At 30.7% G+C, this 14,609-nt stretch overlaps 1 protein-coding gene across 2 annotated transcripts in view; it reads right to left on the bottom strand.

The window, feature by feature from the left end:
* Positions 1-14,609, bottom strand: part of LOC134725944 (broad substrate specificity ATP-binding cassette transporter ABCG2-like) — a 29,915-nt gene continuing 15,306 nt past the window's right edge. For both annotated transcript variants that reach the window (XM_063590257.1, XM_063590258.1), the window contains 9 exons: positions 13,849-13,957; positions 13,016-13,081; positions 10,651-10,736; positions 9,916-10,005; positions 8,970-9,094; positions 7,925-8,079; positions 7,096-7,185; positions 6,022-6,077; positions 1-3,238 (listed from right to left, as the gene is read on the bottom strand). In XM_063590257.1, the coding sequence (XP_063446327.1) occupies positions 3,085-3,238; positions 6,022-6,077; positions 7,096-7,185; positions 7,925-8,079; positions 8,970-9,094; positions 9,916-10,005; positions 10,651-10,736; positions 13,016-13,081; positions 13,849-13,957 (931 nt within the window). In that variant the 3' untranslated portion in view covers positions 1-3,084. The remainder of the gene's footprint in view (positions 3,239-6,021; positions 6,078-7,095; positions 7,186-7,924; positions 8,080-8,969; positions 9,095-9,915; positions 10,006-10,650; positions 10,737-13,015; positions 13,082-13,848; positions 13,958-14,609) is intronic.

Raw genomic sequence — 14,609 nt, 5'->3', positions numbered from 1 at the left:
TCATGTATATATCAATTTTAATCAACGAAATAACTGTAAAAATCAAAATACAAGGTAAGTTTGATGGTATAAACAGGGTACACAAGACAAAATTAGGACAATATTTGTATATAAGATATATAATTAATAAAAAGAACAGATATAGCATGTAAAATTATGTTTGGCTCCTCTTAAATCTGGCTGTATGCTTTTGATGACAACGTTCATAAAGTGAAATTATATAAAACTTAATAATCAGTTGAAAACTATGAACAAAGAAAAAGAAACAACATATTCAATTGACAATGTAAATAGATTGTAAATCTAAAAATTGCATTTTTTGCCAGCTAAGAGTCCTCTCATATGCATTTTACTAATTTTAATGAACCATTCATTTTTGTTTTTGTTTTTCTTTGTTCTTGTTCATGAAATAAGTCAAAATAAATCATTTATGAAAGTTTGCAACAGTACAGAATATTACAAGTTGACTTTTTTTGTGACCATGATTTGTTTAAATAGGATAGCAATCAATCTTAACATGAACGAATGTGATTTTATTTCTTTATATTTTATATACCAATACAATGTACTGAACTTTCCTCAGAACTAGCTTTGAGACACAATGATACGAAACAAGATAAAACTTGTCATGGGACTTTTTCACTATTATTTAATTTGGCACTAGTATTAAGTAGACTGTTGACACATAGATATGTTCTGCCTGTCTTCATAAAATTCAGAAAAAGACAATCTGATGGACAGTAACAACTATTTGGTTACTAAAAATGAACTAGTTGACAGGGCCTGAAAATGGTTTAAAAACTGAAATATACATACATTTATGTAACTTTATGATCTATCTTTCATTGATTGATTGTTGGTTGCTTAACATCAATGATCTATCACAAATACTTTCTATCAAACCAACTTAATTAAGTAGATAACTTAACAATTGTTGACACCACCTTCATCATCATTGCCATCGCAATCACTATTACTCACTTTTCCTGGACTTTCCTCGTCACAGGAGACAAAAATGAATAAAATGAATATTTATGTATAAAAAAACATTAATAAAAATCACAGCTTTTAAATAATTATGCAAATTTGGTCATAAAACTAGAAATCAATAAATTATAGAAAATGAAATGCTAACCTTTGAACACATCAATGATTGGCAAGACTACTGATTTTGATTGTCATATTTCTGATTTAATTGACTGATTGTTTCAAATTGCCACAGTTTTGTCTCAGATTGTAGATGTTCAATTATTAATCATTCACAATTATTTTAAGTCTCACACAATTTTATAATGCATTTGTTAATTATAATCTACACCTTCAGTCAACTATTCCTGAAATCAATATAGAATACCAGAGGCGGACCCTGGCCCCCTTTTTGGGGAAAAAATTTGGTTGCTTATAAAGAGAATCACTGAAGCGTGACTGGAGCGGGCCCCCTCTTAGGTCAGTCAGTGGGCCCCAACTTATGAAAATTTCTGGATCCGCCACTGAATACATGTACTTGGGGAAAATCTTAATTGAAAGTAAGATGCATTGAGACAATGATACAGTTACAACTACTGAGGTACATTTTAACAGAGATAAATTAAAGAACCTTTGAAAGTAAACTCGCATAACCTATGGTCCCACATTGTCACTAGGCAAACACTATAGAGTTATAAGTTTTTAAGACTTGTACAAAAGTCAACTGATAAAAATGTCTTGTGAATGTGCATATCTACCATACTGCCAGTAGTAAAACAAGGCCAAAGTTCAAAGGGCATAACTCCTAGAAAAAAGATGAATCATAATTTCCTGTCAATATGCACATTTATATAGTATGTGCTGATCAACTACAATGTTTAATGATATTCTATTGTGAGGTTTCAGAGAGGTTTTGATGAAAATCGTTTGCACTACTATAAAAAGGCCAACATTTTAAGTTCAAAGGGCATATCTCCTATGAAAAAAGTTGAATGATTAATTCCTGTTAATATGCACATCTACATAGTATGTCCTAATGAACAAAAAGGTTTCAGGAAATTCTTTGTTGCAAGTGATAATAACAAGATGGTGGAAGGGTCAAAAAAGTTATACCCTACAAAACATTTTGCAGTGGGATAAACATGTAATAAATAGATGGCTTTATCAACATTTGAAATATTTCATAGCTGCACTAAAGCCCTCTACCTTCTGCTTTCATGTAGTGTCAAATCGACAAACTAATTTTCACTATGGATATTTAGAGGCAATGTCATGTAGCAGTAGAAAGAAAGGTTTTAAATGTATAATATTTTGTGGCTTAAAAAAAGGACAATTGTAAATAAAACAAACATAACAATTGTAAATCATTGTTTGATTAGGGAGAATCTTAAAAACTGATTCTTTAAGTTTGAATATGAGAACTGATGAGGTATGTATTTGTTAACGCTATTACCTTAGTATATTTTATAATTTTTACAATATTTATTAATGTATCACTATGGCAAGATTAATAATATCTACTGACCTACATTTATCATATGAATATATATCTAAAGAAATATTATAAATTACTAATTTGTGCTAGGTGGATGGAATTCACTTTTATAAGCTAAGCTGGAAAGGTCAATTTTTAGCTAAACAGGCTAATAAAGTTATCCATTAAAGCCTCTACCTACTTAAATTAACTTATTGAAGAACTAGAAATTTCAATTTTAAACCTAAGGCAGATTCAAATATAATTTTCCAGTATATGTACCTTTCGTTAGGTCAAGTTAAAAATAAAACTTTATATGTTTAACCTAACTACTATACATTTATAAAACCAATAACCAATAATTACATATATACATTATTACAATGTATTATCTATACATAGTTTGTTAATTTGTTAGAACTGAATACAAAGATGTTCAACATTTCTAAAAACACAATCAAATCAAATTATTCTTTTTTTCCCAGCTAACTAGCCAAAAATAAAAAAGATCTGAAAATAATCGTAAGTTCCTTGATAGCTAAACTCTAACACTAATAATAAAGGGTCACAACTCTGTTTTCACAAAGAAACACATGGATTTGGTCCTTGCAAAAATCTGTCATATTTTCTGTGATATAAGATCTCTATCTTAATTTTTTCATTCTTCTTAACTGAATGTATGTACCAGCCATTGAGATCACTGACATGGCTCCTAGTGCTACAATATTTTGCCAGAAATCCCAGCTTGTTTGATAAGGAATATCCTGATCAATTAGGTAATCATTACCAGCCGCTGAGCTACAAACAGAAATATAATCAAATGAATGGATATTCTAAGGTTAAATTGTTTATATTGTTTATTTTGATTGGATAACGTCAACAATTTTGTGGCATTAGTTCATAATTGATGCTAAGAAAAGGTATGAGCAAGCCCAGACGATGTATAAAAGATTTAAAATGTATGCTTCTAAATTTAAACAAGTAAAAAATCTTCAAGAGAATGATACACGAATGAGCACGCTCACATACCCCACGTCCCCACATTGTCATTGGAGAAATTAAATAAGTGTAAGAAAAAAAATTTTTAATTGTAATTTCATGAAACTCTGTTGAGTAGTTTTAGAGGAGTTGAGATGACAAACTGTTGCAGTAGTACATTAAAGTAAATAAGTTCAAAGTGGGGTAACTCTTAGAAAAAAATTGAATTGCAATTTCCCGTCGATATGCACAACTACATAGTATGTCCTTATTATCTGAAAAGGTTTCGTGAAATTCTGTTGTGTGGTTTGAGAGGAGTTGCGATGACAAACTGTTGCAGTAGTACATTAAAGTAAATAAGTTCAAAGGGGCGTAACTCCTAGAAAAAAAATTGAATTGCAATTTCCCGTTGATATGCACAACTACATAGTATGTCCTTATTATCTGAAAAGATTTCGTGAAATTCTGTTGTGTGGTTTGAGAGGAGTTGCGATGACAAACTGTTGCAGTAGTACATTAAAGTAAATAAGTTCAAAGGGGCGTAACTCCTAGAAAAAATTATATATATTGTGTGGTTTGAGAGGAGTTGCGATGACAAGAAACATGACTGACGGACGGACAGACTGACGGACAGACAGACTGACGGACGGATGGACACTGGTCAAAAACATTATACCCTCCGCAACTCGTTGGGTGGGGTATAAATAAATTTTGGCAGACATGAAGTTTTACCATTAACAGTAAATGGACAAAGATGAAATTAACATTTAAAAGTGGCTGGTAAAAAAAAATGTTTATCTAATTCTTGAACCAATGCCTATATATTATGAACATTTAAAATCGTCTGTGCACAATTTTATCATTTTTACACATCGTAGATTCTAACCAGATGCTCTGCAGGGCGCAGCTTTATACAACCTCAGATGTCGAACCCTGAACAGTTGGGGCAAGTATGGACACAACATTTAAGCTTGATACAGCTCTGAATTTGGATTGTGATTGAATAGTTGACACAACATAGGTTTCTGACACAGAATGAATGTGGTCTAAGAACTTAAACTTAAAAACTTAAAATTTTTAAATTGGACATTTACCTATTTTGGTCCAATATCCAAAATCTAAATACATATATTCAATTTTTGTTGAAATCAAACAAAATTTAATTTTTGACCCTTTGGACCTTAATGTAGACCAATTTAAAAGCAGGACAATACTCTGCAAATTTATATTTCTTGTTATTGCGTAAATCTGTGCAATTGAAAATGTCTTGCTATTGCGCAATATTGTGCAATTAGATATTTCTTGCTATTGCGCAATACTGTGCAATTGAAGATTTCTGGCTATTGCACAATACTGTGCAATTGAAGATTTCTTGCTATTACACAATACTGTGCAAATGAATATTTCTTGCTATTGTGCATAACTGTGCAATTGAAAATTTCTTGCTATTACACAATATTGTGCAATTAGATATTTCTTGCTATAGCGCAATACTGTGCAATTGAAGATTTCTTCCTATTGCACAATACTGTGCAATTGAAGATTTCTTGCTATTGCGCAATACTGTGCAATTGAAATTTTTTTGCTATTGTACAATACTGTGCAATTGAAGATTTTTTTGCTATTGCAGAATACTGTGCAATTGAAAATTTCTTACTATTGCACAATACTAAATATATATATTTTGGACTCCGATTTGGACCTTGGACTTGAAAACTGGGCCCATAATAAAAAATCGAAGTACATGTTTAAAATTCAGCATATCAAAGAACCCTAAGAATGCAATTTTAGTTAAAATAAAGCTAAGTTTAATTTTGGACCCTTTGGACCTTAATGTAGACCAATTTGAAAACAGGACCAAAAATTAAGAATCTGAATACACGGTTAGATTTGGCATATCAAAGAACCTCAATAATTATTTTTTTGATGAAATCAAACAAAGTTAAATTTTGGCCCCTAATTCGTTGGGACCAAAACTCCCAAAATCAATCCAACCTTCCTTTGTGGACATAAACCTTGTGTTTCATTTTAATGAAAGGCATTCCTTTTGATTTGACAAGAAGCACTTATGTTTTTACTTTGTGTATGTATGCTTCTGCCCACAGTATGAAGCCTATGATACTGGTTGTTGTTGTATTTCTCATTTATTGTTTTGTATATAAATCACGCTGTTAGTTTTCTCCTTTTCTTATTTACATTTGTCATTTCAGGGTCTTTTATAGCTTGCTATGTGGTATAGATTTTTTATATAGCTAAAGACCACATCATTTGGTCTTTTGTGAAAAATTGTTGCATTGCCAATCATACCAAAGCTTCTTATTATTATATCCAAATTGTACCTCGTTCTTTCATATAGAAAAATAATTGTAAGCTTTCAGAAAATAATATCAATTATATAACATGTATGGAGAAGCCTGTGTGTAATTATTTTTTTAGAAATCATTCTGATCTGTTACATTTTGTAAAAGCATGATTAACTTTGTCAGGTGACTAAAAGTTTTGTTTCTGATTACAATATATCACTTGATGAAGATCTTTCAAACTGAAGCATGGTGCCATTTTTCATGTTGGTAACACCTATAACTTAGTTCTTAGTATCTTACCATGTAGCTGTGCCATTGGTAAAGGTCATGTCTTTCAGCTCATTTATATCTAATGCCTATAATACATTAAATAGACGTTAAAATTCTCAAAATAAATCACACAAATCTTATATATCAAGATTGACAAACCAATTTTTATCTTTCTCTATCAGTATATTAGTTCTAAGAACGAGTGGAGTGCTTTCATTTTAGATTTTGCATACTGTGGATACTGTAAATCAACTTAATTTCGCAAGCGATTTATTCTCATGACTTTCGCGGGAAGAAAAATAACACGAATATAAATAGTCGTGAATTTGTAAACCTTGGATCTATCCTTATTAAACTTCATAAAGTAAATTAGAAAATCTCAAAATTAAACAGCTGTGAAGTGGTCAAGAAAGGGTTAAACACGATATAAAGTATCCGCGAAAATAAGTTGGTTTACAGTATATTATTATTCGTTGGATAATGCTTATGATAGTACATCATAGTAAGAGCAGATTATTTGATGACATTGTTAATGTTGATTGATTCATTCTTAGACAATAAATTTTGATTGCTGTATACGGTTAGAATGACCATTTTTTGGGATGATAACTTGAACCAATTTCTTGCAAGTTAACATGATCCTATATCTAACACTATTGTTGTCAACTAAGTTTATCTAATATGAAAAGTCTGTTGAGTATAGCTAGTTTTATCCAGTATCTCCTGTACTCATTTAAATCAATTTACACAAAAAGATATGCAATCTTAGGTTGCTTAGAAAAAGAAAGGATTGATTGTTGTTTTCTTTATGCCGCATAAGCACAAAAAGGATATATCTTGACGAGAGCTGATTCGAAAATAATTTTACAATAAAAAGAAAGGATATGAGGTATCCAATCATGACACAAAGGAACAGCACTTTTAATTTTGTTTTTCATTTCTCAGTCACAGTGAACCTTTAACAAGGACCAAAGTCTCACTTCATTGCAAGTTTAAGACAGCCGAATTGAGGCATGAAAAGACCATTTAAATATACCTTATTCAACCTAGATGTTGTTTATTCTATTAAGTAAAACTAAAAAATACTACATAAACAATACTTACATTTAAACCATATCTAAATAAGCTTGCCCATTTCAGCCATCGTAACCATGATGGAACCGAGGATACATTTACCAGTAGACCACTGAATACCTGAGAAGGAAACAGAAGTTCAGTAATTAGTACGTGTAAAACCCCTCACCACTCAAAAATAAAGGAGAGTATAAATGTATGTGTAAAACATCTCAAAGCAAGCAGAAAGAAGATGTACATGGATTATTTTGTGTAAACTACTCAAAACTGAGGCAAACAATAGAAGAAGATGTGTTGTACTTGAACAACATATTTCAAGAGAAAAACATATAATATGGGGTAATGGTGAGAAAAATAAAGAAGAAAAACAAATCACAACCAGTGTGAAAAAGTAAGCATGAAATACATGTATGTGGCAAATAATATTTTTACAAATTTTGCAGCACATAAATTCACCATGAGTTTTTGTTGGAGTTTGTTTTCTAGGTTTTGTTTTGTGTACCAGTGTTTTCTTTTTTTGCCATGGCATTGTCAGTTTGTTTTTGACTTATAAGTTTGCATGTCTCTTTGATATCTTCTGCATCTCTTAAATGAAGAGGATAAACATACATTGTATTGTGAAAGTAAATGTTAATTTGTCTAATATCATAACAATGTGTCAATTATCAATACTTTGTACTTGAAACTTTGATTACCTTCACTATAATGATAGTTTCTTAGAGAAGCTGTCTCTAGTGGAGAGATGTCTCATTGGCAATCATACCACATCTTCTTTTCTATATTCACCTAAAGAGCAATTTACCCTTTTTGACAATCAAATTAAACAGTGACAACAAAAAATGTAAATGTGAAAGCTTACCATCATAAAGACATATGTGAGAGCAATACACAAGTTAGCAACGGCAAATATTGACACAGTAGCACTGAAGAAGAAAGCGATTCCTGACGCGGACATGGCTACTAAAAACAATGACAGGACATACAGGAAAAAGTTCTCTACTGCTAGTCGTAAACCTGAAAAATAAGATTGAAATTATACAAATTATTGAAAAATGCTATACAGTAAGTACAAATATTTTTGTGATGTTTTTTTAATGCAAAAATTGTGACAGAACATTTGAAGCATCATCAAATGAAAGCATCTGAAGTTTTGATAGCTTTATTTGTATGAATCGTTTAATTAATTTTTTAAATATATAGATAGATAAAAGATTAATCTTTTAAATGAATGCAATATTTTTATTATGCAATCATTATGTAATTAATTATTATGTAATTAGTGGCAAAATCTGGGTAAGTTCACTCGAATGAATTTTGCTCTATCATCTCTTTAACTATACAGAAAATTTTAACGAAATCTTAATCAACACATCATAGGCTTCAAAAGGGTGTCTCGGATTGTCTCTATGGTATTTCATTCTCTCATAAATCTCTAATTAGTGTAAACATCCTAACCACATAAAAGAAGATAATGTTTAATTAGGTGTAAAATTTGTTCTATACATTCTATCTGAAATCTGAGACACCCTTTTGTAGATAATGGCCATAGGAACAATATATAACAAAATCAACCCTCTAGGGATACCTAAGCAGAAGCTAATTTCATTTGAAAGTGGAAATTTGGTGAAAAATATTTTAGACACAGTTAACATTATAATTGGTTACATAATTGTTGCATTATACTAACATTGCATTAGGATTCATCTGTTAGCTATCCAAAACTACCACTTTTATAAATTTTCAAGCATTATTAAGAAAGTTACAGCATTTTATAACTTGGGGAGTTGGAGTTACAAAATCTTTGTATTGTGCTACTTTAATGCTCAAAATTATAGAATAAATTCACAATTAATCAAAAACACATACATTTAACTGAAAGTATTAAAATAAGTATTCTACTTTACCCAACATAAAATATGTGACAGTTGAAAACAGGATGACTGGAATCAGTCTCATCGGTATCACATCACAGATAATCTTGGAGAAAAAGTAGGCCGACACTCTGTAAAATCCACTCACATTCTCATGCCTACAAAATAACATTCCAAAATAGTTTTTATATTTTCAAGTAAATGTAAAACAAGCTAAGAGCGCATTTGTTTCTAACCTAAACGATGTAAAAGATTACGCGCGTAGTCTTTTAATCAATTTGTTTCTTACATTTTTGGTCAACGTTGACATCGTTCACGTAAAGGATGTACACGCAAAGTAGTCGCGTAGTCATTGAATGTTTATCGTTGAGACGTGTAAACGATACATTTGTTTCTTTAAATGTCGTTTAAATAATTACGAGCACATGTTGTTTTCACAAAATCCTGGTTATTTATTTCCCGCACTTTTACCTGTTTGTTTACAGTGCGTGATTGTAATCTATTTCTGTCTGACAACGTGGGGTCGATAAAGTTTATTAAACGATGTATTTGTCTCTAGCAGCTCAACGTTTACTAAACGATAGTCATCGATGACAAAATTTCGGGTTAGAAACAAATGCACTCTAAATGTATTGCTGCAGTGCATTTTTTTATATTTAATCAGATACATTCCATGTTATCTATTAAGTTAGAATGGTTTTATTCAGTCGTAAAGAAATACTGAGCTTAAACTGGATGATAAAAGTTAAAAGTAATAAACCTGGGATATATTGTATTTTTTAATACTTGTTTGTTCCCTAATGGAATGTGTGTAAAAACATTGTTGTTCAGTGAGGTTACATAACAAACATCAATAAACTAGTTTCTGATAGTTGCATGAATATCAGATCAGTAAGGAAAGAAGATTTTAGATAAAAATGGGAAAGAGATTAGGTCAAAACTACTGCTACTAAAATTAACAATGTTATAAATTACATACATGAATATGGACCTCTCTTTGATAAACAATTCTACTGCCGATAAATTTCCAAATACTTGATTCATTATAATGAAGAAAAAGGCTCCAACTCTGGAAGATAGAAAAATAAGTTAAATTATTCATTTAAGAATTGAATGCTTCTTTTAGGGGTATAAAAGCATTGACTGAAGTAAATTTTGTATAAAAGGGGAAGTGCTTTATTAAAAAAAAGTGGGCATGGTGAACCCTTTTCCAACGCTATGAAATTACATTTTTTTGTACTAAAAGAAGCATTCAATACTTATAATTTCATTTTTTCACTAAGATAATGAACAATCCATTTTTAATATTTATTTCTTTAAAAAACCTATGCACTTTTTTGTGATAGCATGTGTCATCATGAATATTAAACTTCATTGGGATATGAAGGGGAGTTTTAGTATGATGCATAATCATTGTTATCCAATCAACATAGTGGATTCTTCTGAAACATACATGAAATGTAATTATTGAAAATATACAAATACTTTACAGCAAATGATATGTGTATGTAGATATACTTGAAAGCACAGAATAAAGTGAATATATTTGAATCAATGCAATTCTATTGATTGATCTTTTAAGGAATGATCATAACATTTTTTTCTGTCTTTTTGAAATAACCAATAAAATATTGTGCACAAAACAAAAGTTTTCAGCTAATCATGCTAATGGAATGATGGACAGAGTGAAGCAGTTACTAGATATCTACTATACCTGTTCTGGATTCCTGTTACACAATCCTTCTCTAGCTGCCAGTAAATAGCACCAACAATCAACCCAAAAATTATCAACACCAACCACTGCAAAATAAAATCTGAAAATGTTATTGTTCTGAATAAATTATGGTACAAAGTTTCTATGTAAAGACTAACATTAAAATGTCACAGTAATTCTATAAAGAACATTTCTGACTGAATTGTTGAAACAACAAGTGAAACTGCGAGCTACTGCTCACTGATGATACTCCTGCCGCAAGTGGATAATATTAATAGTGTAAAAATATGCAAGTGTTCGGTAAACAGGAAGTTGTCGAGTGATGAATCTGAAAACACATCACACGGTATAGCTGACCAATATAAATCCTGAAACCAAATTTCAGAAATCCTTGTATTGTAGTTCCTGAGAAAAATGTGACGAAAATTTTCAACTTGGCTATCATGTGTAAAATCATACCAGTTTTTTCGGTAAACAGGAAGTTGTCAAGTGAAGAATCTGAAAACGCATCACACAGTATAGCTGACTTATATAAATCCTGAAACCAAATTTCAGAAATCCTTGTATTGTAGTTCCTGACGAAAATTTTCAACTTGGCTATCATGTGTAAAATCATACAAGTGTTCGGTAAACAGGAAGTTGTCATGTGATCAATCTGAAAACACATCACACAGTATAGCTGACTTAGATAAACCCTGAAACCAAATTTCAGAAATCCTTGTATTGTAGTACCTGAGAAAAATGTGAAGAAAGTTTCATGGGACGGACTGACTGACGGACGGACTGATGGACGGCTGATGGACGGACGGACTGGCGGACGGACAGACAGAGGTAAAACAGTATACCCCCCTTTTTTAAAGCGGGGGTATAATAAATTGGAGGTCTTCATACATTCTAAATATTCATAATCATTTGAATGTAACATTAAGTAAGATTCACAATATACCGCCATCTTGGATTATACAAAAACAGTACAATATCAAACTAGTTCTTTGCCTTTATAATCTGCAAAATTTGAGACTGTTTATTTGCATTATTCAAAATATTTAAACAAACAGCAGATATTTGTGTTATTATGAAACTTAACCATTTAAAGGGAGAGAGTAAAAATTTAACACAGGAATGATTATGATTTTTTTTACTTGTAGCAAGAAAACAAGTATGATGACCCCATATTTACTATTTATTTTCTTAAAGCAGGTTATAAAACTTGTCTTCTCATGTTTGATTTCAAAATTCTATCTCACATTTTTCTTTTATTCACAAAAATATGTTTACGAAAACATATTTTCGAATATGAGCACTTTTGCATGACTTGGTGACCCATACTTTTGTGAAGTTTTTTGTAAAGTTTTTGCAAATCTTCATATTGGCAAAGTATATGAAAATTTGATCTGATGAATCATAAACCCAACATAAATGACAACTTTTATAGGTTGCACTTTGAAAATACAGTTATTTCACAAATCACAAAAAACTCGTTGCGGAAGATACATAATATTCTTAGACATTTGGTTTTGATTAAATACTAATTCCAAGATATGATCTTCATGGTTCATCAAATAAAGACATAACTTTGGAATGTTACCAGTATAAATCAACATGCACATGGCGCTAGAGTGTTGGGAGGGGTAGTACAGAATTTTAATATAAAACTCTTAGAAGTTCAGGGCATATAAATTTGAGTTAAATGAGGTCGAAATTTTGTATATTTGCTCAAAATTCGGATTTGTGGCCATATTTTCCTTTTCGAAAGAACGACATTACTTTTTTGTTTTAAAAGATAAACACAAATTGTTTTTTGTTAAATAATTAATGATTTCTGTATTTTATAAGTAATCTGAATATTACTGCATTTTTTGTTCAAAACTAACTCATATTTATCAAATGGTCATTAATTGAGAAAAAAAATGTAATTTTTTGCTGTATATTTATCAAAATTAAAAAAATTGCACTGTTTACGGATTTATTAAATTTGGTCCACATTATCTTCCTGCAAAATGAAACAAAATGACGGTTTAAAAAATGGGGGTCCACTCACTCGTTTTCAAATTAAATCAGTTTGAATGATAAAAATCAGATGAGAACTGCACCTTTTGCTGGTAAGTCACCGTTTGACGTTGCGAAAATAATAATTTATGTAAGCAACGTCATTATCTCCCCTGTAACTGTATTGTATGCCCTTAAGCAAGCTGTCAGAATATTCAAGACTTTTTTAGCATATTTTGGGACCGTAAAAAATGTGTTGGTTAAAGCAGGATGTTGGAATACTCAGGTATTGGTTTTAGACAGGTTACACTGCAACCAAACTTCAAATGGAAACCTTGACACAGTTAGGAAATGTCATCTTTTCAAACAATTTTACCTGCATAACTGACAGCTGTGGATTTCTCAGTAAATTAAGTATTGTTCTGCCAGATACAGCTCTAAACTGAAAAAAAATAATGACATGACCTTCAGTTAAATCATTCTTTTTTTGTAACATATGATTGCTTTGATAGTAATAAATAGAATACAGAATATAGTTCCAAGAGCTCTAAATATGGCTTTAGGGATTATATTGATTGAGGGTTGATACAGTGTGTGCTATTGAATAAGCTATATGAATGAATGAATGATTGGTCAATTATAATGCCGCTTGTTTATAAATGACAGATGTTAGTACACCATCACATTAAAGCCAGGCAAATAGGTTTGCAATGCAGCTATATCGTAGATAGATAAGTTCCCTTATTCCACCATTCATATAAATGCATCTTTGAAATATTTCTGTAACAGTTTGTAGCATAAAATGCTGTCTGATTTAGTTTAGATCAATTCAAAGAAAATACATATCAATAAGATAATCAAGTTAGAAAAAGAAGAGGTTGTTCCATTTATCTATTTTGGGGATTTTATATAAAACCACAGTGCATTGTGTTGAATCTACCATTTAAAACCAATCACAACATTTTGATGTACGTTTTTGAAAATATTACCCAGAATGCATTAGATTCTGAAACAGCAAATTGTCATATTTCAATTTGACAAAAATCTTGAATTTTGAATGGTTTTGTCATTCATTCACTGATTTTGGAAATGTTTTTTAGATGGAACATAAGTAAAAGAGGAAAATCTTTCATGCATGTTGTGTCATGTCAGTACTACATATGAAAAAGCAAATGACTGAAACTACCACTTTATAATACAACAATATACCTGTGTGAATGCTGATGTTGCATATTCTATTTTAGGTAAAACCTTAACAGTATTGGTCTCTACGGCACGCTCATACTGTTGTAAGATCGGATTCATCTGATTTTGTAATCTGTCAATAAATATAATTAAGTTATCTCCCCTTGCATGCAAAAAAGTACAACCATTGTAAAATTGTTTACTAACATGCACACTAAAAACTGTTATTCTTTTAGTATTCATAAATAAGATGCATTCATGCAAGATATAACTACAGGATCAAAGCAGTGTTTCATGACGATGTACAGTTCATCTAAATATAAATCAGCTAATTTAATTACTTAGTACTAATCTATTTCAGGTCTTCCAAGTCTAGAATCATGCATTTTCATGCTTATTTGGCAGCATTTTCCTTCATCTAGTGTTTAATCTCTTTGATCTTTTCAATTTGGCCAAAACTTACGCATTTGCTTAATGAAAAATTGGCAGAACTTCTATATTTGCAACTACATTATACTACAAAAGTTGAAGAGTCATACACTTAATAAAGGCAGTTAAGCAAATTGTGAAGACAAAACATAATAACAGTTACAATATTTTCATATGGTAATGAATATCATGCATTTCTGTAGGTAAGATTTATAAACTAACATCATATATATTTATCATATTTTTAACAAATATCTAACAAAAGTGTTTTTTTCCAGTCTATATCACCTACCCTTTTTGCAAATTGAATTCAACACCTTTGTACAGTTTCAAGTAAACTTATCTATTCATACTCA

Source organism: Mytilus trossulus, chromosome 7, assembly GCF_036588685.1.
Source record: "Mytilus trossulus isolate FHL-02 chromosome 7, PNRI_Mtr1.1.1.hap1, whole genome shotgun sequence".
NCBI lineage: Eukaryota > Metazoa > Mollusca > Bivalvia > Mytilida > Mytilidae > Mytilus > Mytilus trossulus.
This window is presented reverse-complemented; position numbering and strand designations above follow the sequence as displayed.